At 40.9% G+C, this 24909-nt stretch overlaps 1 protein-coding gene across 1 annotated transcript in view; it reads right to left on the minus strand.

The window, feature by feature from the left end:
• The window catches only part of CNTNAP5 (contactin associated protein family member 5), a 276013-nt gene that overhangs the window by 79176 nt on the left and 171928 nt on the right, over positions 1 to 24909 (minus strand). Inside the window, exons 12-13 of the mRNA XM_033065393.2 lie at positions 19486 to 19605; positions 6605 to 6805 (exon numbers count right to left, since the gene is read on the minus strand). Coding sequence (XP_032921284.1) covers positions 6605 to 6805; positions 19486 to 19605 — 321 coding nt within the window. The remainder of the gene's footprint in view (positions 1 to 6604; positions 6806 to 19485; positions 19606 to 24909) is intronic.

A 24909-nucleotide genomic window follows, 5' to 3' on the forward strand; every position in this document is an offset into this window, starting at 1 on the left:
GAAGTTCTTTGGGATCAAAAGTCCCAAACCAACAGATTGTAGAACTCAAGTAAACATCTTGTAGCATCAGTTCACACCACTGACTTCCTCATAGAACCACCAATAATAGTTTATGCAGTGAATTCCAGAATCCAGGCTCAAAATCTGCTGTCTAGGTTTACATTTCATTTACCTGTCCTATGTACCTTCACTAACACACTTGGTCAAGCTTCCTGTATACCAGAAAAGATAATTTCCATGTCAGTAAAACATAGTAGATCTATTTCGTTTGGAGTGCAAATATGCTTTCTGTGTAAACTGTAAAAGGTCTCGAAATAAAATTTGATTAAATAAAGTAAAAATGCAATTCCAAAATTGCTCCTTACACTTACAAAACTAAATTCATTCAAGGAAGGGGAAAAACCGAAACAAATGCACAACAAAAAAGTAACAGAAATACCCAGTGACAGCAGAAGTATGAAGGATGTATTTGACAGACCCAAACAGGAGTTAACCACAGAAGCTCTCTCCTCACTACTCCATCAGTCCTCACTTTAAGAAGTGTTTTTTCAAATTCACCCGACACACTGTGTCTAAAGCAAACACAGGTAATGGTGCTCCAGTGTGCACTGGAGCCATCCCAGGAGAGCCCTGCCCTGCTGGTGTCACTGCAGAATTATGTCAGGGAGCATTACAAGCCTGCCCTCTCCTGCAGTATCAAGAAGGGAACATGCTTTCCTTCCACTGTGTTAGAGGCCATCCAGTGCATGGCTGAGCAAGGATTTATTCCCATGTTTCTCCCATCATTTAGCCTCTTGGCTGCATTTCCATCTCAGAGAAACACAACAAGACTGGATGAGAAGGAACTCGGTATGCTTGCTTGGCAGCTCTAGCACACTGTACCTCCCTGCCAGCCAAAAAGGACAGTATAGGGCAAGGGGAGTAAAGGGTCAGAAACTGGGATAATGATATTTCCACTGCTCACAGCTGTGTGCAGGCTCCATGCCAAGTTACCTCTGCCATGCCACAGGTTTTGTATTCTGCTTAGACCCCCTGCATTTTAATGAGCTGCACACAAAAACCACCATAGCATCTTTAAAAATGGCCTCTAAATCTCTCCCTACAAATAAAGGGAGTGTATTGCATTACTGTGGTGAACTCTGTTCCTAAGTCTCCAAATACAGCACAAGCTGTCTAAAGTTGTGAGAAGCTGTTGCTGCCACTTTGGGGGGAGAGAGAAGGCATGGCGATGGAAACACAGATGGCAAGTCAATCATTCTCAAAAAAGGGATCTTAATTAGCCAAGAATAATCACAGCACACAATCCACACCTGCCACCTATCCACCACTCCTTCAACACAAGTCTCTTTTTGAGGGCAGACTGCCCTGTTCTGTGTTATTTTGTGCAATGAAAAATAGTCTCCTGGTAATGCAATAACAATTTAAAGTTATTTTGTACAAGAACAAATAGTCCCCTGGTAGTGCATTAACAATTGAAAGTACTGGAATGATAAACTGGAAATTATATTTATAAGGCATAAAATACTAGTGAACAAAACCCCATTGGTAAATGACTGCCTGTTATGGGTCACTTTACATCACCTCCTAATACATCTATATAAAATACTCCATCAGAACCCAGGCTTCAGACTCCTTTCTTCAAAAAGATTTACTCTAAAGTGGTGAAACCTTGGTGAAAAACATATCTCAAAAAACTGTGGGCACTTCAGGTGAAAAAATACTAGAGTTAGTGAAAGTCCTAGATGAGTAACTAAAAGCACTATAAAAGCTCTAGATGAGAAGAAAAACTATTTCACTGCATCCTGTAATACAAGAACTCAGTGTACTGAGCAAAACAGTAGTTAAAAACACATTAAAAAATGTAGTTCTGTAAAACAGCAAGTGGGAAGCTCCTGGAACTTGCTTTCCTAGGAGGCTGCAGGGCAGGCAGTCCAATAAAGTTCAAAAAGTGATTAGAGAAGTTTATGAACAACAAATCCATAGTGGATAATAAAAGCGATTGGCAGTAGCATAAACACCAATGCCCTTATTTGAGCAACTGTGGGTGATGGGGACATTGAGGGGGACATGCTAAAGACTTCAACTTCTGTGCTCACCTTAAGCTGCATCTCTCCAGCAGCCACTACTGAAGGCAGGACCTGAAGGACATTTCTTAGCACTTGTGCTCTCACATCACTGGCCTCATCTGGAGCTAAGGAGGGAGCCTGCACAGACAAAGCTCTAGCAACATACAGGGCATAGATAAAGAAAAAAAACAAGTTGACCTGTCCCAGCAATGGAATTAAGTCTAAATTAAGAAGTTATATGTTCCCTGCTATGAGGCAGCACTACATTTTTCCCTCCAATAAAGAGCTACAAAATGCAAATACAGTGGTTCACCAGTGAGGGCAACCAGCTGCCTGGCACAAGGGGACACAGACTGTGGGACAGCACCTGGGGCAGCTTGGCACTGACATATGGGACTAGCTGGGATCCAAAGAGGAGGAGAGGAGGTGGAAACCTGGGTGCAAAGTCATATAGCAGTGGGATTTGACAGACCATAAGCTCAGGGGAGAGGTGTGTAGTTTAGGATGGATGTAGTTTAGGATCAATGTTTGAAATCAAAGCTTAAGGTGACTTGGTATAGGAATTCTACTGGACGGAGAAAAATAAGGAAGAAGTCAGGAAAAACCCCCTACCTACAGACATTCCTATTTCTTTGATTTTGCTCTTGGACTGATCTTTTCTCAGTCCCTGCCTACACAAATGAATGCTATGAACTTGACAGACTGTCAGCCAAGTATTGTAAAGCAAGCTATGCTGCCACTGATATAGCCATCACTGTGCTAAGTCCTTGATAAGGTGGATGTGAGGAAGCTTCCCAAGTGACAAGCATTTGAGTCCACCCACCACTGCTAGAAAACTGAGCAAATTCAGTCAAGAGCTGGGGGTTTGTTCAGTTAATCTTTTCATACTTTCAAACATTTTGTATGCTAACAGTGTAATTAAACATGCATCTGCACACATGTACCTATCCTTACACAAATGCTCTTTCCTTAGGTATTGCCTGAGATGCTCCATGAAGAACAGAAATCAAAGCCCTGGGGTGGGTCACACTTCATATTCTCAGAATACAGACAGCACATTCAGAGGTAGCTCAGCCTTCCTGCCCACCCTGTTTCTCTCCTGCTTGCCTGACTTGGCCTCTACTTGTAAGGATAAGTCTGCAATCTTTCCCTAAAAGTGTGGATTACTTTGTGGAGTACTTTCCTAATTAATGCCAACTGTCAGATTTGCTCTGGTTATGTGTCTCTCCAGCAGGCCTGGGAACCTGGGAAAGTCACAGGAGACTTGTGATTTCTGGTCATACAAGTTTCCATTGCCACTTTCTTAAGGAAGCCAGCTATGCCTTGATGAACAGGCATCTATTGTGGTGTTCACAAACCTCCTGAAAATCTGTGTGATGGCAGAGATGTACAAACTACAGTTCAGGGCAATTCAATTTTTGCTTTCAAAAACACGCTTGCAGCTAAGCTGTAGTATGACAGGGAGAACCAATAAGGCTGTTCCAGACAGCAGGAGGTGGAGATGAGTAAACTCCTCTGCCAACTGCCAGATTGCATGTCTGACACATTGCAGATGTAAATCCAAGAAACTCAATGGGGATACTCCGCTCAGTCACACCCGCTGAGGATGTGCCTGTATCTTCAGGGCAGGAGGGAGTAGCAAAAGGAGAAAGAAATTCCTTGATATAAACTGGAACGATTTTATGCAAGCCAGGAGCCTTCCTGGGCTTCTCTCTGAGGCAGTCCAGAATGTCTTGCTTGTCCCATTTGCCCCATGTCAAAGCTGTGAAAGCCAAAATTGCTATGTAACAACATGTCTTTGCACTATGATGCAAAAGGAAAGAGAAATGCTTTTATTCCTTCTCTGTGAAACATGATAGTATTTAAATCCTGAAGACAAAGATTTGGTGTGTTGGTGCTATCAGCTGTAATATCTTAATCATGTGTTCCATCTCCTTGTGGGGAAAAAAGTAGAGCAAGGGCAAGAATGAGAGTAAGCTCAGCAATGGATCAGATTTCTTGCAGGAAGAGGAATTTTTATAACTTTGTCAAGATTAGATATAGCTCCAGGAGATGCCCTTCCATCAGGCATTCACCAGTGGGCTCAGTCCAGAGGTAATGATGAGTGGAGACATTCAGCAAGTGGATTAGGTCAGGTAACATTTCCTGCTGGCCTACAGACGCAGTACATTAATACCTGGGCATGGCACATTGAATTCTAGAGTTAGACCTGAAGTGTTACTCATTAACAGCAATTACACATTAAGATACCCTGGCAACACAGAGGGAACACAGTGCTTCAGGCATCCAGAAGTCTGGGTCAAATAAAGAAATAGAACTCAAAGGTTTTGAGCTTTGTTCTATTACTCTGGCCCCGAATGCAGCAAAAACAACACAGTGAGACCCTTCTGCAGCAGGTTCAGCAAAATACCCTGAGGTCACTCACACTTGTATCTCGTCTTCAAGTTTAGGAGTAGAAATTCCTTAACTTTTCAAGACACCTATACTGTTCAGCACTACTTGGTCTCCAGGCTCCTCTGTAATACAACAGCATTTCACCACAAAATTAATATCAATTATTAGAGCTTGTGGAAAAGAATACTTTTCTACAAAAATACTTATTACTCAGTTAAGAACAAATTACCCTTATCTTGTCATTTTAAGAACTGAAATGTTATTTTTTAGTATGGTTCACATCTTGACAAATTTAAAGCTTTAGCCTACTGAGAAAGCTCAGGATAAAAAAGGGAAAATTTGAAAGTGTAATTAAAAAGCATAGAAAAGGAAGGAAAAAAGAGGGAAAAAGTTATGGTGTCTGCTACATGCACAGCATAGATTATAATTTAATTTTTTTTTTAATTTCTCAGCTGGAGCTGCGGTAAAGACTAAATGAGTCATGCAATTCTTGTGTGGTCAACTGTCAGGACCACAGTGGCACTGCAGCAGCTGCAAGAGCACCAGCCAGACTTCTGGACACCATCCCCACATCCTTTCCCTTGAGGAATCAGCTTTGGTCCTGGACAAGCAGAGGATGAGCTGCCTGTCAGGAGCCCTCTTAGGCAGTCTGCCTGCTGTTTGATAGCTTTAGCCCTGAAAATACACAGTTTGCACATTGTCAATTTGCACAAGATTATCTTTACTTTTTCTTCCCCAAGGGTTTTGGTTCTCAGGAAGTGCCCCCAGCTTTAGAGAGGCCCCACATACAAGAGTCATCTCAAAACCCATTTTTGGTGTACATTCCTCCAGACACATGAACAAGTGCCTCACAGAAACGTGCAAAATTAAACGCATGCAGATCTGTTCTAATGCTGTGGCATTCATCTTTAAAACAACATTTTGCAAATGGCCTCTGTGGGGTTTTATCTTTATCCTGCATCAAGTGTGGTGTGGGATACAGAAGCCAGCAACACTGAAAGTACTTGTAAGACATCAATTCCACTTCTTTATGAGCAGTTATGAACACATTTTGTTTTCCCTTTGTGCTATACCTTGGATGCTTATATTAACATTTCATTCTTTAAAAAAAGATCAGCAACACAAGCAATTCTTGGCTGGCAAATCTGATGATGACAAAAGACATAATTCACAGCTTTTAAAAATAAACTGACTTAAGGCATCTAATTACTGGATCCATAAACATTCAGCGTTATAGTAACTTTGCTGGAACCAGGAGAGTTTTGACACATCATTAGGCAATGTGGTTTCAAGACAATAGGAATTCCCACTACAAGCTCCCCTTCAGCTTTCCATGGTCTTTCTTCTAAACTACAAGCAAATTTAAGAGTTGCTAATAATGAAATAATCACCACAACAATACAGATGTTACAAGTAACAGAGGAGACTTTGAAGACATTCAGAAGTCTGCCCTTAATGTAATTCATCTCTCCAGGTAAACAAACATAAAATCCTGACATCAAGACAGAGTTGACTGGAAGCCAGGTATCCTGAGTAGCCACTGGAAATTTGGTACTGCAGAGAAACAAACTGATGAAACCCTCTGCTATCTTTTTTTCTGTTATACATTTAGTCGGGGGAAAAAAGAATATTCCTTCTATTGCAAGGGGAAAGTTAGTTTTGCTCCAGAAACTGTGCTACCAAACACTTCACACATCATATTCAGGGCTGTGGGACTCAGAGGAGGTTACACCCCTCCCTTACATAACATTATGATTTTAGAGCAATCTGGGTGCTTTTTGTCTTTAATATATAGGCAAAAACTGTAAATTAATAAACACATCTATTTGCCATCAGCTAAATACACTTTTTGTGGTTTCTAGGTAGCACTTTCCATTGTAGAAGTTTTCAGAGTCTGGACATGCATGAACTTAGAGAGTGAAAACTCCCCTGTGAAGCTCAGACCCTCTTACAGCAGAGCACAGGCACTGCACATCAGAACCCAAAACAGTGAAAGGTTTTGCACTCTGTTCTGTATTGCTGCTATGAATTTGGGGATTTTTTACTGGTTTGTTGTTTTTCTTTTTTTCTCCTCAGCCGTGGTGTGGCCTGTACCTGCTGAACAATGGAGTTAAGAAGGAAAGGTTTGGGATGGTGGCACTTACTCGGGGTGTTGAGGAGCCGTGACTTTTTGCAGTAGTAGGATGCCTCCTGCTCACAGTTCTCAGCACTGTTTATCACAGCCTCCAGCTGCTCTGCACTGCTGTTGTAGTCGAAGGACATGGTGTAGGGCTTCTCTGGACCAGCTCCTTGCACTCTGGTCAGCCCTGTGCTGTTGTGCTGCACTGCAGTCCAGATCTTATCTTCTGTTAAATGAAAAACGATTGAATGGGAGGTTAACAGCAAAACACTCCAACAAGCAGGGAACAAAATCCAACTGAAATCTAACATTTTACTGCAGCAAACAGAGCATCAGCAGGACCCCAGGCTCCAAAATGGGCACTTTGTGATGAACAGCAATAGGTCTGTCTTCATTAAAGGTCAGTGTGGCCCACAAAGATGTTTCTCCCAGAACCAGCTCAAGCAAACACTGCACTGCCTGCTGAGCAAGACAGAAACTACAAGCTTCCTGGGAAGCACAGAACACTTTCTTCTATTACCAGATATCTGTATAAAATTAGATAATGTTCAAGTAGCTATGTCCCTCAGAGAAAAGACATAGTAATCCAGCTCATGGGGGTAACACTAACCTTTTGCCCGAGAGCACAGCCCATGCTGTCCTAACAACAAATGGAAGCAGAGGACTGCAGCTGATGAGCTTGCACAAACTCACCATGAGCAGAAAGCACAATCTCTTGCCAGAAAGTTGAGGTGAGGGTATGTTCTTACCACCCAGCTGGAAGTCAGATCACTCATTTCACTCAGTTCTCAGATTTTTCTGCATATAAGTTGAGTGATGCCCTACTTGGATGACAGTACAGAATGCCATATGACTTGGCATCTGTAGTTAACTCTAAATATTGATGCTTTTCCATGCTGGGGAGCCTATTCTCATTTCCTTAATTTCATTTACTGGCAGAGCAAGGGATTGTGTAGGTGACAGAAAGCAGAATCTGGCTTAAGCACAACCTGCACCCTACAACCCAGCTCACAGTCAGCATTGGGGTTGGCATAATGAGAGCAAGAACACCACACTTAGGAGCAATCAGCTTCCAGGGAGGCTTTTTCCTGCCTGGTTCTGGTATAACAATGGGCAAGGCAGAAAGGACAACCTGAACGGCCAATTTGCTGAGCTGACACAGAGTTAAAGACAAACTCTTCAATGAGGATTCACAGGACTCAGCCCTGCACATGCCCAACACTATTAGTAAGAGTCACATCCAGCAAATTTCCTCTTTATCAAAGACCCTGCTTGCCTAGGGAGGATACAAGATACTGACTGGGCAAAAATTTAAGGCAGCAATTTTCAATCATTTGATGAGAAAGAGATTTTGATCTCACAGAAAAATGCAGACAGTTACAGAGGAAAAAGTAAGATCCAGGCAATAGATTTCTGTTCTGTTATTTATGCTTCATCAGGGAAACCTTAGATAACAACAAATCATATCTTTTCTAAGCTGATTATAAAAACTATGCATTTAAGGATTCAGATGGTTTTACCACATGAGCTGGCCTGAGTTCTTGCAGAGCCTGAACTTTCCAGTACTCCCCAACACACTGGCATGATGAGCCCAATAGCTCTGTGGACTCTACAATGCATTGCAGTCAAAGTATTTTTTGTTGAGCTACAAATATCCCCCAGATTACTTCAACAGAATGCTAATAGGTGTATAAAAATCCTAAATGGAATATTTATGCAAAGACACTCAGATGATTTAATGGATTGTCATTATGGAGGCATTCAAACAACAGGCAAGTAACAACAACCATCTGGAGACTGTCTAAAGAGGTCTGTTCCAAGACCTGGCTGCAAGTCACAGAGAATTTAACTTGCATTAACTGTAAGGATAGTTTACACACAGCAAACCACACATTCACTCACAACCCTCTCATATTTCTGTGATGGCAAACAGCAAGTTTGCTCATAGGTCTGCCATTCTGTGGTTCTTGCAGACTTCTGGGAGCTTCTTGTGGACCCATGGAGCTCAAAGAAACATTGCTGCAATTTGTGATACACAAAAGTCAGATTAAAATGGTAAGAAATACTACAGATTTATTGCTTGTAATACTTGTCTCAGTGGCTGTAATCACAGTGAATGCTGTAGCACAATACCCTGCACTGTCCTGCACACAGATCCAACACAATATACTTTAATGACTTCATGAGAGACATCTTGTACATCTTAAAGTAGTGATCTTTATCAGCAAGTCCCTCTGTTTTCTTTTGCTCTCTCAAGGCCATATTGACAAGAACAGAGTGGATTTTTCAGAAGCAATTGAGGGTGAGTTAACTTTCCTCCCACAAAAGCTGATAAAAGTTTAACTTCTGCCTTAACTGAAATATCTACTAAAAAGACATACACCAAATTGCTGAAATGTGAGACATAAAACCAGGAGATGATGGAATAAACTGGTTGCTGAAATTCCAGGTGGGCTGTCAAAAGCACCTCCCCACTGAGAGTTCTGAACATAATTTTAAGAAAATGTAATAAAATCAATTCTCACAATAGTGGCTCAGGAAGCAGAGCAGCCTAATGCTCCAGCTGTACAGTGTTTAACACTGCTGTACTTTCCAGGCTGTGCAACAAGAAAGGTGTCATGTGGATACCTGAAAAGTCCAAAGCATCAATAGCAATCTAGAAACAAAGAAGGATTACTAGGAAAAGCTGATTAAAAATAGCATAGCACAAGATCATCTTCCCAAAAAAAGTGTTAGAAATATAATTAATTGGCATGTTTGAAATGGGGTTGGACAAGGTATCAGTAAACGTACTGTAACCAACCAACATTCATTAACAAGTGTTGGATGGGCAAAGTCTTCCTCTTATCTTCCTCTATGATTGTTCATTAATTTTCAGTAGTCTTGTTATCACTACAGCTGCACACAGCTGTCCTGAGATGTGAACTTTGACATTCTAGATCTGCTTTTCTGCATAGGATCATTTAGAAATAAGTTGACCTATTTTCCATCCTCTAGTTTCCATCCTCTAGGGAATGGAAAAACAAACCAAGTTTCTTTCTGTATTCAAAGTAATTGTGATTTAGCAAGTGCATCAGAATGGAGTTTAAAAAGTTATAGCAGAAGAGAAGAATTTTGAAGTTACATTTCAGAGATTTCCTAATCTACACATGCCTAGTCTGTTAGGCACAATACTTCTACAGATCAGATCTAAGCTTTAGTGGTCACTTCAAAGTTTCCCTGTGTGCTTCACCTTTGAAGTAAGGGTGACCATCAGTTCAGCTTCTCAAAAAAGATCTGTTTCTCTTATTGATCTAGTGACAGGAAAGTCACAGCCACCAGCAAGCAAACCACGGATCACAAGGGCAGCTCAACACAACACAGATACAAAAGAGCTGGTGGCAACAAGGTGAGAGGAGGAAAAGGAAAAGAAATCTATTCTACTATCTCAGTCACGCTTCTTCCCACTTCCCAGGGAAAAAAAGTACTTCCATTTTAGAAAGTAGCACGTGAAGTGTAGAGGGGTGAGGAATGAATACAAAGTCAAACACAAGCTGCTATAAGAGTAAAGGATTGCATTCACGTCACAGTAAAAAAGTTCCTTCTCTCAAAAGGACGCCCTTTTGTTTAAATGATTCTGAAAATTATTTAAACTTTAGATTGCTTTGGACAGAGTAGAAGAGCCAACAGTGCTCCCTCCTGCTGGTTGAGTGAGCAGTTACTGAGAGCTGGATGGGAGTAAATCCTTGAACCATTCCAAGACAATAGCAAGACCATAGATCAGAAAACCACTCAAAAACAATCCCAGCATTTCTTCTGAAGCTGATCACCTTTCAGTTCAGCCCTTGGGGTTTATTCAAACCCTAGCTTCTCCACCTCAAACTTGGCACCAATTAGGAAAAGATCATTCTATTTTCTCAAATTCACTTGCACAAGTTTAGCTAAGGCTGCTCCCAAAATATCACTGCCTGGCTCAGAATGAGGTCAAGGCATCCTCCCCTCACTACTCGACTGACAGGTCCTCTGAAGCCTCCTGGCAATGATGTGTGATCTGGCACTGCAGGCAGGTTCAGGACCTGTGTAAGACACACAGCTGCCCTCTGAACATGCCCACAGATCACTGCAGCAAGCAGTGCATCACTGTCTGCACCTCAGCTCCCTGATTGGCATTTGCCTTTACAGGCACATCTCTACACCAGCAATGCCACAGCTTTTGAAAATGGGGCTTCAAATATTTGTTCCTGTTTCATAATGCAAGGATTTTTATTTACAGTAAATTCACGAATACAAGCCGCACGGACTATAAGCCGCATATCCGGTGTGTTGGCAACATTGATGTCTTTGTCAATAGATAAGCCGCACCCGGAATATTAGCTGCACTTTAGTTCGCAGCGAACTTTCACAAAGTCGTCATTTAGTAACACAATCGCGGGATCGCCGGGGCTTACTGGCTTACTGCCGACCTCGGAAACATTGTTTCCAAGTGAAAAAAGACACACCCTTTATTTACAAGCCGAAAAAGACAGGAACAATAGTGTGGTCATTTTGCGAGCATTCCCAGTGGATCTGCGTTGCCTTTAAACAGCCGCTCAGCCACGCGGGCAGGCAGCTGAGCTCCAAGCGGAGCCACATCTCCGTGCTGGCACAGACACCCCGCTCAGCCCCGCGGGCGAGTGCCCCCCCCACCCCTCTCCCTGCGAGCTGAGCGGCTGCTCTACCCCTCTTCCAGCAGGGCGAGCGGCTGCTCTACCCCTCTCCCAGCACGACGAGCGGCCGTTCTACCCCTCTCCCAGCAGGGCGAGCGGCCGCTCTACCCCTCTCCCAGCAGGGCGAGCGGCTGCTCTACCCCTCTCCCAGCAGGACGAGCGACTCCCCCAGCCCTCTCCCTGCGAGCTGAGCAGCTGCTTCATCCCTCTCCCTGAGAGCCTAGCGGCTCCCCCAGCCCTCTCCCTGCGAGCCCAGCCAGTCCCGCAGCTGCACAAGACTGAAAACACTTTAAAAAGTACAGAGAAATATCACACACTTTTATCGAACTGCCGAGGTAACTCACCCCGATAACAACCCCCACCCCTCAGTAACGCCGCCATCCACAGGCAGGCAATAAGCTGTTCTCTGATTGGTTCATCGTTGGAACAACGGGAAACCATGGATTTCAAAGTGTTTCGGCTCGGGACTGGACTGGTATGATACTAGGTAAGGGCAGATATCACATTTTTGTCCATAGATTAGCCGCACCCAAATATTAGCCGCACTTCCGGGTTTCCACCAAAATTTTTGTCTAATTGCTGCGGCTTGTATTCGTGAAATTACTGTAATCTTTGTTCACATTATGTTTTTATACAATGACACTGTGATCACAGATGCAAACCAAGCTGAGTGTCACTAACTCCTTCTAGTCATTTCCATACCTGGAAACTGTTAAACAACACAGATAAAGCACTCTCGTCATGTATTTCAACTAAGAAGTTATCATTACATTTTTACATCTGTCCACACTACACATTTGATTCCTGTTTACTCCATTTAATGAGCTCTCCTTGCACTTGTGAATCTGCAATGACAATTAAAAAGCTGTTGTCCAGGCATAGGTTACTGTTTATTTTTATCTTCTATTACTCTATTCTACTCTTTTATTACTTTCTCAGCTTGGTAAAATTTCAAACTAAACACAAGCTGGAAGTCATTCAAAACCAAGTAGGAGACTGCAGCCACATCTTCTATTGTATAATGTGGAATAGTTTAATGCAGCCCTGAAAAGCAGATTTCCTAAATGCTTGTTAAATTATTTCCATAATTCAAAGGTGACAATGCTTTAATTTCAGGGTAATGCTACAGCTTTATGACTTCACAGTTTTATTTAATGGTCCAATTCACTAGGATATTATGCTGTCTGCATTTGGCCCTAGGAGATGCTTTTACAGCATGGGACTGCAATGCATTAAGCACATTTTAGACTCTCTGTTTTGCCTAGCCCATAGTTCTATCATCTTGCTGGAAACCTCCAAGTTGCTTTTGACGGCACACAAATTAAATTGTGGGAAATTAGAGCAGCTGGAAAACTGGCTTTCAATGAATTCTGTATTGTCTAATTCTCATTTTTATTCTTCAACTTGAAATATCCCTGTAGAACACATTCCACCCATACAAACTGCATCATTCCTTTGTGATTTAGGAGGTTTGTCACAAAACAAGATTATTCAGACTGATTAAATTGCCAACAAGCCAAACATACGGTAAATGCTACATGAGAGAAAAAAAATAACTCTCAGAGCTCATACGATGCATTTATTTCATAGTGCTCCACACTGAATGCCAAATTTTATCCTGAATGCTGTACCTGTAACTAAAAGAGCAACCAAAAAAGAGACAAGACTTTCCTTCTTAAACACTGTACTGTTCTAAGCTGCAGTGGCAGATCAACCCAGCTGCTGTAATATACATTCCCCTCAAAGGATATTAAAAAACCAATTTCTTATCACAGATATCTTTAATTCACTGACTCCAAATAAGTGTTTTCTGAGTCTTCTCTGAAAGCATCCCACTACTATTTTTGTATCTACTTTTTTTTTTTCCTTTTTTTTTTTTAATCTGCTGGCTGACCCAGCAATAGATGCTTCTGCAGCTTGTTTCCTGCTCATCAGCTTCCCCCTGAGGTCTGATTCAGCCATGTCCACCCAGTGCAGAAGCACTGCAATGCATCCAAGGCATCTCTCAGCAGAATGACCATGCCAGATGCCTCTGATGGATGACAAGACACCTCTTTTGTGACATCTTGCGCCCTCCTCCCCCATGCTATGCTTAAACCCAGAGCAGGCAAACCATGGTCATGCCAGCCTTCTTCCTGATGATCCTCCATTTCAGCAGGTCCTTAATGCAGGGTATCTTACAACAAGCAGTGAGAAACATTACTCTCCAAAAACTGAAGAGGCAGTCACTGATCTACTTCCTAAAGCAAAGTGGACACTTCTCCACTCGCTGCGCTTCTGACAACTCTGCAGTGCTCTCTTCCTGTCTCCTTCCAGGGTGAGTGTTGAGACTCAAATCACATTTCTGCTGTTTCACATGTCTTGTGATGGCTCAGACACCTGCATGAGCCTGGCAGACAAGAAGAGCCCACACCAAACCTGGTGTTCTTCAGCTGCCATTCCAGGGGTTGGGCATGAAACCTGCAGGGGTGCAGGGATGGCAGGAGACGCCCATGTCTGGGACAAATGGATCCACCCTGGGCAACCCAGACAGCTGGACAGACTTGGACAGAGCCACAGCTTACTTCTAACTTCTGAGCACTGCAGATGTGGCAGGAGAGGAGAGTTGCAGTAAACTTTTGTTAAAAGGTAATGGCTAGGTAATGGCTAGTTATGTTATTCAGTACTAGAACTTCCTTAGGTGCCACCTGAGAATGTGACAGTGAAGGTGGCCTTCAGGACTTCTGCCATGATGCTCATCTTAAAAACAATTTCACTGGAAGCAACAAGGCAGCTGTTGACAGCACAATGCCTTTGACATAATATTCACATTAAAGATTTTTTCATTCTGTAAGGTTCTGGAGGAATATTTAATGAAAATTCAAAAGAGAAACGTATCAATTGTCAAAACTACAGTGTGCCAAAAGACCTGTAGTGTTTGAGAGATAAAATGTAAATCTTTAAGGGCTGCCTTTAATCTAAACACTAGCAAACAATTTGTAAGGAATTTCCATTTGTTGTTTTCTCTTGTGATAAAGTCACAACCACAGACAGCAAGCTACAGGGTAGAGGGGGTTTGACCATTTAAATTGCTATTCCAAAATCCTGTAGCTGCAGGTATGAAATGCAGAATTAAGGGCATGACCTCCTCCTATCTGTTCTTGCTTCAGCCTGTCCAGAGGCAGCCCTCCTTTTCACATGAGAATCCCCCAAGTCCACAAGAAACGCAAAAAGGGCTGAGTACATGGTGACTCCTGCATCTGTGTAATTGCCATACAAAGTAAAAGGAGATGGTTTCTTATGGAAAATAGATTAGGAAATTATATAAGCAGATGAGCTGAGATTCACATGTGGAAACAAAGAGAAAGATGGATGGCATGGACAATAATACAACTGATTGTTTTAGGAACATCAGTGGGGATATGTGCTATATGGAAGAATAAAAATCTTAATCACTGTTAGCTGAATAAAAAAAAAAGGATGCAATTTTTTTAAAAATTGCAAGCACAATTTTGACAATCTACTTCACATCTTATTAGAAACCCTTACTTTTTCTGAGATTTAAACATCATTTCTATAGAGTTTTGTGAGACAGAAAAAATAAAACTTTCTTTTTCCTGCATCAGAGAAATTAGCAGTATTTGCACTTTGAGATGAGACTCCAAACCAGAAATGATCTGCAACAAACAGAGATATATTTTTGTGAATTAATGGTCTTTTTTCATTATAGTAGCTTCAATAAAAGATCTTGGACCGGCAGCAAGACTTGAGATAAGGTTGCATCTTTCCCCAAACTGCAACCCTGGAAGAAAAAAAGGGAAGAAAGGAAAGGCAAACTATTTGAGGACTGGAAAAATATCTGTCAAAGATAAACTGAACCATTGATCTAGTCATGGTAATTTCTAAGAATTATTGATTTGATAGTCCAGGGTCTGAATACTGTAAAACAACATCAGTAGGGAAGTACAGTGACTGGATGACTCAAGTGTACAGTAAGCAAATCTTTCAGATTTCAAGGGTAAAATTTACTCAGAAGGAGATGAGAAAAAGGTCATTCCACTTTTCAAACAGGACAGCAAAATAAGTACATGAATGTAGATTGCATTTCTATAGGCTTTGTCCTGGAGAACATGGTTATTAGCATTTAAGCAGTACTCCAGACAGACCAATAGATTTCTAGGCAGCATGAAAAAAATAAGCCTCACTCACAGTGATAGAAAGACTGCCACACCTGAGGTTCAGAGGGTTTATCAGTCATCTTTTCTATTTTAGGACTTTTATGAATCTTTAATTAAGGTTAATTCAAGTGGACTGATGATCAAACAACCAGCCTACAAGAAAAAATCTTCCCAGTCCCAGAGGCTGTTCATTACCCCAAAGTATGACACATTACATTCTTTCTGCACTTCATGTCAAAAGATGTGGCCTCAGACCCCCATGGATGACTGGAGACTCAGGAAAAGAGAGCATGGCTACCTTGAGTTCCCGTGTGCCTGATGTGCCAAACGTGCCAGATGTGCTCCCATGGCACCCAGTGCAACCACCCCAATTTGATAATCCCTGCATGGACCCATTCACATCCTCCTGGTGTCCTTCATGGCATCCAACTACATCCAATCATGGTTTGGACACATACATTTGGTTCACCTCCCCCCACACACAGATGCATATTCAGTGTGGATTCCTCAGTGTTTCTTACAACTGATGAATTTCCCTGTGAAAGTGGCTTTGCTCTTTTACAATGGGTATATAAGGTGAAGAAAACATTATGGTAATAAGGTGCTGTCTTTTACTTTTAGATCTACTTTTGAGGTTTTTGTCTTTCACTGTCATTGAACTGTCTCTCTTCTCCTATTGTAAGAAAATGCAAATGAGCATTGCTTCTGTCAGGGAGGCTCATGCACTTTGAGTCTTCCCATTCTAAATAATCCTGGAATATTTACTTTTAACCTCTCTTTGCTCAGATATCTTTCTATGCCTTTGATTAGGCACATTAGTGTTCCTGACAACCTCCTATTTCTACAATGTATTTTATCTTTAGTAGAAATAAACAGCCCTCAAGGTAAGATCCTCTTAAAGTGCTTCATATGCTCTTCTCCCTTCTTGACCAATAAGCATGCTATTAAATAGTAGCACATCATCTACAGTTTTTGTCACCTTGCTTTTTCAGCCACTTCTTCAGACAGTGGATAAATACATTTACCCACTCTAGTATCAGCTATTCGTCAGATATTCTGTGACACTACTGCTAAATTTCTTGCCATGCTGAAAATTGACTTTATATTTTTTAATACCTTTTTGCTTTTTTTTCCTCCTTGTAACATTTCCTTTCCCTTATCTCTCTCCCTCTTTGTATAACTGTCCAATTCCCTTTCAACATGCACAATCACAATTTTCTGCTTTATTCAGAATTTCTATTCAGCAGTGGGCTGCTAAAATTGACAGGCTGCAGAGAAACCACTGCAAACACAAACACAGTAAAATACCTTGTAATGTTGATATTTCCATGTCCACGTCAGACACTGATACCTATGACCAGACAACAATATGCAAGAAATCTGGTGTTTATCTTCCCCAGTTAAGAACTGGCTACAAACAAGCTTCCTATCTGAATCCTTCAATTAAACAGGTAAAAATGCTGTTAGAAAGAACTTTAAAAAATTTAAAAGAACTTAAATCAGAATTAGAAAGAACTTTAAAAAATGTAAGCGGATATTAAGAAAAACACTTTTCTTTAGATGCAATGATGCTGCTTGTTTCTGATGGTCTGATTTCTTCTTTGAATTCATTCTTCACAGATTAAAGGCACTGTAATTCCCAGAAGGCATTAGCTCTCTTCACCTCCACTTTCAAAAACACTAAATGAGTCATTGCCCTGAATTTTCCATTCCACCTCCAAATTCTTCAGCTTGAACACGTTTTGGGCATAAAAAGGTTGCTGCTTCTTGAACTGTATACAGAAAGAACTGCCAGCCTGAGTAAAATAAAAGCTTTATTTAGCCCAGGAGCCCACCTCTGCCTCTGAGGGTGAAGAGATACCCAGGGAAGCCAAAAGGTTTTCCTGAAGCTCATTCCCCTTTCTCAGTGGTCACAGCTGCCTGAGTGGGAAGCTGCTACTAAACCTCCGTGTTTACTTTCACCTTGTGCATCTCTCAGACAAGGACTGGGGCTTTTTCCAGATGGGTTTTACTCCCTCTCTCGATTTATCAGCCTCCTTGCTGTCCTGTGGTGGTTTCAAGTTGAATTCACTGCATCAGGAAAAAGCAAGCAAACAAGACTCCCAACTCCTGCTGTGTAATCATGTAAGTGTCCCTTAGCTCGTATGTGATGAAAAAGAATCAATTCCTATGTGTTCTATCTATGCCACACATGATCTCCATGTTCTCCTGGGACAGTTCCCCCAGTCATCTTTTTAATTTGTTTAGTCTCCCCACACATGGAAGCCATTCACTTTCATGACCATCCACACTTTTCCGTTCACAAGAGGTGTGGTACAGATTTATGTCACTGAACAATAATATTTCTCCTGTTCCTTTTATGTAACTCGTGTAACAACACAGAATTTCATATTTTGCCTTCCCCTGAATATGAGGTACTTTCAGAAAACTAAGCAGAAGCATCATCTGAAAAAAGCAGCAAATTGAGAATCCATCCCTGTGTATACAGAGTAATACTTTTCCTACTTTGCACTTAATGGATTACTGTAAACAATTTTTATATGAATAACAATAAGGGAATTTCCAAGAGAGAAAAGAAACTCTTGTGATTAAGGCACCCAAACCATATTTAGTTGACACAGAAGCATTAAGTTTTTCAGGCTAGGAGGTCCTGCCAGTTTTCCCCACCTCCACTTTTCTCATAACCAATGTTATGAGAATGTCAGCAAGTTCATTACAGATAGAGAGAAAATCAGGTATAAGCTTTCTGGATTTCTGCCAGATAAAGTTTATTTGAGGAAGGCAAGTGCAAGGTGTTTGTCAAAAATCCTACCTCTTCAGCAGAGATAAAAAGCACTGACAATGTTTTGATCACACATATTTATATGATAAATAATAAAAATGAGCACATTTCCCATATTGAAGATCAAGGAAGGATGTTCAGACAGAAAGGTGAAACTCTGTTTCAATTCTTAGGAGATTCAACATTGAAGGAGACGCATCTTATTAAATATTTGTTACACTTGAATAAAAAAACATACTTAATAATTAATTGTTGTGCATTTAATTAACATAATCACTGCCCAATTAAATAAAAATGAAAATTTAATTTGAAGCACTTTAAGTACAAGGAGATTAAGGATAAAATATGAATATCCTGAGTCCTCAATTTTCAGCACTGAGTGTGGAGGTAATATGTGGCAATGTAGCTCAGCCAGAATTAGCAATTTAGAAAGGGTAATAAAATATTCCTTCATCGGCACCTGGCCACAGGAAGCAAAAAAATGCCAAACAGGAGACAGTGTGGGAAATTTCACCTCTATTTCAAATATAAAAAGCAGAAAGGGAGCCCTACCATCTCTCCCCACCCACAATAAAGGCTGTGTAATCTTTTCTCATACTCTTGACAGTCATATATAGAAAACAGGACCCACTTAAGGGAAGAATAAGCCAGGTATATTCATTAGAAACAATTCTTATTTTAAAGCTACAGAACTGTAAGATTAAAAAGCCTCAACCAACAGGTCACCTTGCCAGGCTCTGCTCTGCTACCCATCTCTTTGGTGTCTCCTCTCCTAAGATGATCAGGCATTCTCCCCCATACAAATACCAAGGTTTCCACTCTATGGAATGCCAAAGGCAGCACATTGTCTGAGGGGATGTATTGCTGCCTATGTCAGACCAGAGGGGTTTATAGCTAGCTCAGTGAGAGGAGTTTAATAATAATTCCTAGATCTCATATTCTAATAAAGCAGAGAAACCATTCAATTACAAAAGAAAGGTTTGGATTCTAAGTTTCTACCTCTTCAGTAAAATACAAACATCTCATCAAAAGTTATGATATCGTGAAGTGCCATTTATAAGGTGCAGACACTTAGCAGGGCAAGTCTTTCAAACTTGTTTTAAAAATCACTTTTACATGGATCTCATTTAAGGAAACATCTCAAAGCGAAACCTCAGTTACAACTTCCCTGCTTCTTCCCCACTACTGAGCTGCATTATTGACATGTCTATCATTCTGCTTAGACCACCTCAAATCAAATTAGAGCTGGCATCAGGCAGTCAAGTCAAGGTTAGGTCATTACCTGTCATATTGCAAAAAACACGGAGTGGTCCCAGTGGTCCACTTCCATCAGAATCGATGTAGAAGAAGCCTGATGTCTTCCCTTGGTGTCGGTAAGCCTCACAGGATTGTTCATAGACAGCTGTAAAAGAAAGAGAGAGTGATTGCAGCACAGATAGAACAGACAGGCATGTTTTACAGAAGTACTCTGTTACCTATTGTCATAACATACCCTGTTAGCACACAGTTGATTAGCATGTGAAATCTTTCTGCATTTGGACCTGAATCTATGCTCAAAATCTGACATTCGTTTAACTCATTCCTTGAACTTAATACAGGCTGGCTTTAAAGATACATGTACTTGCTTCATTTTGGATTAAAGTATGTAAATACTTAAATAAAGGGATATGAACTTTCAAATGTGACACATCTCTTTACGGAGTGGTACATATATTCATCCATGTATGGCATTTCAAACACATACCTACCAACACACAGGTACACAATTTACCACCTCGATAACAGATATTTTTGCCAATCCTCACCTTTCCTGCAGGGTAAGGTTAACAAGAAGCATTAAAGCCTTTACCATAGTCTAGTATGCAAATGAAATCCACTGTCCCCCAGCAGAAAAGCTCAAGCTCAGGCACAGTCTCCAGCCTAGGTGATATTTTTATGCTTTAGACCTAATTTTATACAACCTACTCTTTCTCTCTGCTTATCAATATTCTTCTCTTGGAGTACAATGGCCATGAAAATCCAAGTGGTTAATAAAACAAGCACAGCAGGTCACCAAGAGCAAGAAGGAAGGAAGAAAAACCCGGAGGTCAGTACAATCTTAGTAATTGAGGGATATTATCAGGAAAGATATAACTGTCACTTCAGAGGGGCAAAAGAGAAAACTCCCGCACAGAGGCAGCCCAGAGGAATCAGAAAGCCACATGCATGACCTTGGACCGCGAACAACAACTTTAAATCCCATTTCAGGAGAGCTGATTTTTTTTTTCTCCCCACCTGCTTGAACACTTGCCTGATTAGTCTGACAAAATTATTCTCCGTAACAGTTTATGACCACTGTGTTGAGGCTGTAAATACAACTGCGAAGTTCCCAGTGCTTTTCATCTGAAAAGAACTCGGGGAGCTCTGCAGATTCATGGTGGAGCCAGCGCTTCCTCACCACTTCTAAACACAGTCCCTGCAGAAGCAGCAATGGTTCCACAGCAGCAGGATAGCTCCTTACTCCCACTCCTGTGCACACATGGGCTCACATCCCTTCTTTTCCCTCATTCCATTAAAGAAACTTCTCTAATGAAACCTTCAAAACGGCATAAATGGTGGGCCCTGAAGTAGCCTTGTCTGAAGAATGCTGTAAGATAGCTCATCACTTAGATATTGGACATTTCTTCACTTCTGCCAATAAAGCAGAACCACAATTCTAGGGGCTTTGGTCCAAACTGGCTATGGATTAAGAGTCTCACCATTTAATTTTTTGTGCACTCACCAAAATATGCTTTTGCCTTGCACATTTCTTGCCTGACCATGACATTTTTAGGAGACAGAATATCACTGAGTGCTAAACAAACACAGCACTATCCTTCCCAGGGTTAAGAAGGTGCTTAAGGTACTCAGCACCTGATGAGACAGTGCCTTAATTATCATCCATCCTATAAAAAATAGAATTAGGAAAGCTTTTTCCTCACCGCCTGATGTATTCAAGCATGGTTGGAGTCCAGAATATCTCTAAATTCCCACTGTGATAGCTGGCCAAGAACATATATTAAAAGCAAGTTAAATAAAATCCCCAAACCAGAACCTATCGTTCCAGTGTTCACAACCTGAGGGGCTGACAGAGTCCCTGAGTTGCAGAAGTGCTGACAGAAGCAGTGGGCATATGGAGGTCAGGAGAGAGATGGTAACAGGCAATTAAGTAAGCAACCAAGGAATCATGATTTGATCAATTTGCAAAGTTCTTAAACTGCAGTTCACTTAGTGAATTTGCTGTCATCATCGTTACAGGACACTTTATCTTGTCTCATTAGGGAATATGCCAATTGCTTCCTCTGAATTGTTTGCTGAGTGTTTTTGAAGACAAAGGATGGTGCAAGGGCTAGAGATAGAAAACAAATATATTGTCAGAGAACTGGCACAACAAATCTCATTCTTCATCACAACTTGTTCTTTCTAAGTGTTCTTCTTCTTGACTGTCATTTTGGCTGGAGCCCAGATCTACTTTTTTCAAATTAGTAAGGAAACGTGAAGATTCCACCATTAATAATGTGGGCAGATCCAAACAGAGATGATCTACTCACCTTTAGATGGCTCCTTTGTCACTATAACTTTAGGGGAAAAAAGGCTATATAGAGCTAGTAATCAGGCTAAGGGTGCTCAACTGGTATAAATCTGAAAGGATACACAAGCTTCCATAAAACTACAGTTGTGTCTGCCAGAAGCAAATCCATCCTGGTGTGTTTGCCTTTCAGTTGTATGACAAATCCAGCACTGCATACTGGGAAGTAGCAGGAGAAGTGGAAAAAGGCTATAAACCTCGAGCTCTAACCTAACACATAAAACATATTCCATCATGATTAGTGAAAAGCAGTTTTGGTGGGCAGGTTATTTGGTACCTGCACACAAAGTTTCACATGCCTGTATCTGTAGCACTTGCCACTGCACGCTTCTAGACTGGAAGTGGATGGGCTATTGATTTTAATTCTCCTTTTTGATATTTTTTTTCTTTATAATGCATCAAGAAGAAAATTATGTTTGTTTTCCAGTCACCAGCAGATGCCCCTACATTTGAGTGCCCCAACCACTCCAAGCTCTGCTCAACTCCTTTGTAGCCTGAGACAATTGCTTGCTTCAAAGTTATGCAATTCCATTAGCTGAAAAAGACCCTATTATGCCATAACAAAAATTATAAGCCATCTTTACGGGTCGATGAAAGACAAGATCTCTTTGCAAGTATTATTCTCTTCTTGCAATCAGAAATATCATATGAAAGTAAAAAACCAGACAATTGGTTGTGACTGTTAAGACCTCAGAACCTCAACTGCCTTCATATTTAAGTTCTGTTTTGTGTCAGGTTTCTCTGGTATAGATGGAGTTGTGTTCATTTTGGGAATGCTAGGGAAGCCATTACTGTAATTGTCATTAAAGAGGCACCAACAATTTAGACATATGATAAGGCCCCACTTTCAAAAATCAAGCACCAAAGGTGATGGTGGAACTGTTGACAGGTGCACATATTTTACTGTAAAGAGCATTTGTAGTAATTTAACCTTTTTAATAAAGGCGGATGAAATAATAAATACATCAGTTCATTCAGAGTAGAACCCACCATGAATTTTCAAACATTATTTTAACAATATTTTAAAATTTTTAAGTAGAAAAAAAATCAAAATAAAAGTTAATTATTTTATTCCTTTCCATGAAGTATTTCAATAGTATTTATATTTTTATTCCTTCAAATTTGTTTTCCTATTGTAAAATGTTCACCCAAAGGGGACCAAAACAACAAAAAATAGCACTCTTCATAGGCTTTTCCCACAAATCTTGTTTTCTCATTAAAATACTTTTAAAAAAACATCATTTCAAAAATGAAACCTTTAATTTGTCTTTTGTCTCACACAAGCAAGATCAGCTTTCCTTCTCCAGCCCTCCCAGGGTTTGTTTTGGGTTTTTTTTTTCCCCGCTAATTTTGATTAACACTAGCCACAGAAGATAAAATTATGGTTTGCAGCAGCATTAGTCTCAGTGAGCCAGAAACACTGAAAATCACAGTTTAGGGCTTTGAGCCCCTGCTGTGTTTCCTGAGCTGCCACGCAGCAGTGGCACTGCAGCTCCCACAGGCAGCAGGGTGGAGCTGACTCACAGAGCTGCATTCTGATAGTGCTGGACAGAAAGCTTTGTCTGCAGCCCCCTGAACCCACACCACCCCCTGCAAGCTCAGCCTGGACCTCACAGCCAGCTGTGGCTGCTAAAAGCATTAGGGTGAAGCAGCACAAGGCAAAAAAAACCCAAAACACAACAGTGTAAAAGGTTTGTAACTGGCTACACCACGAAGACCAAACAAGAAACAGCTTGACTCCAAGGTCCCAGCTTTAGTAAGGGAAACGACACCAGAAATATCTGTTTTACTTGGTAACAAAGGATGTCTTTTATTGCCTTTTTTTTTTTTTGCCAGAATCACTTGTAAGTTATAACACTGGATAGACCCTATGCTGACATTTTTGCTCTGTAAGGATTTTTTTTAAAGGCTACTGCTGTGTTTCACAAAGAAATTTTAAATCCTCCCAGGCCTGGCGGCCAAAAGTGCTGCAGCCTGAGAGCCCCATTCTTTAGAGCAAGAGCAGCTTCTCTAAGTAAGAGCTGTCTGTGCTTGTGCCTACCTGCCAGGATGGGCTGTGCTGATGGTGTGCAGGCATGCACTGCACTCACAGAGTTCAATATGTCTATCTCCAAGCCTCTTATAATCCTCTGTGAAACACACATCCCAAATTTCTCCCTCAGGTATCTCTTTCAGTCTCAAGTATCTCAAGCTGAACTAGCTTTGCAGATCAACAGCTCATCATATCAGAACATTTGTTTACAGCACTGCTTTACTCACTGATCATTATGCCTATCTTTTCCTTTAGTTCTCACTTTTCATCTTCTCAGGTACTTAGGAAATCATTTGTCAAATTTTGATCAGTATATTCACAAAATAAACACTTCATCCCCAGTCAGAGCAATATCACCTACATGTCTTCTCATATTTTCTGTGATATAAACATTCATAAGCTCAAAAATCAAAACTATGGCTCTGAAATGTATACATCCCATGTTTTTTCAAGCCTTACACTACAGCTTCCACAGAAATACCTAGCAAAACTATAAATATTTGCTTTGATTGTCATGGTTCAAGCTATAGATCCATGATTCAGACTTCAGTGTCAGAAAAGCATTATCAGATTTTTGTATCGTTTTAATAAAACCATTTTTTGACCTTTTGTGTATAAAACCCTTACAGAATCTCATTTCCTAATTTCTGTATCAAGACCCTTATGTCTGGTCAGCACATGCAGGAGCTTTTGTTACTCCACAGTCAGGTCTGAAAGGGCCAGGGTCACTCTTGGTTTGGGTCTGCAGTTGAAAATTCAGCCTTTATTCAATATGCTTCACAAACCTGAAAGGTTCTAAAAGTAAGCAATTGCATCACTGTTCAGTTCTCTGAGGTATCGTTAACCTGTTAATCCAACTGTTTTAATTACAGCCCTTAAACCAGAGGTGATTTCATCGCTGAAATCTATAACAGAACATGGCTAAGCACAAATATTTCCAAGGTCAAACTTCAATTTTTTTCCAATATAAGACCTTTATTGTCCAGTCTTTCACAGACTGCCCCGTTACTATATTGATACCTGGCTTCCAACCCTCCTTTTGTCCCATGCAGTTCAGTGCAGTCTCT

The sequence above is a fragment of the Catharus ustulatus genome, chromosome 7 (assembly GCF_009819885.2).
Source record: "Catharus ustulatus isolate bCatUst1 chromosome 7, bCatUst1.pri.v2, whole genome shotgun sequence".
Lineage (NCBI taxonomy): Eukaryota > Metazoa > Chordata > Aves > Passeriformes > Turdidae > Catharus > Catharus ustulatus.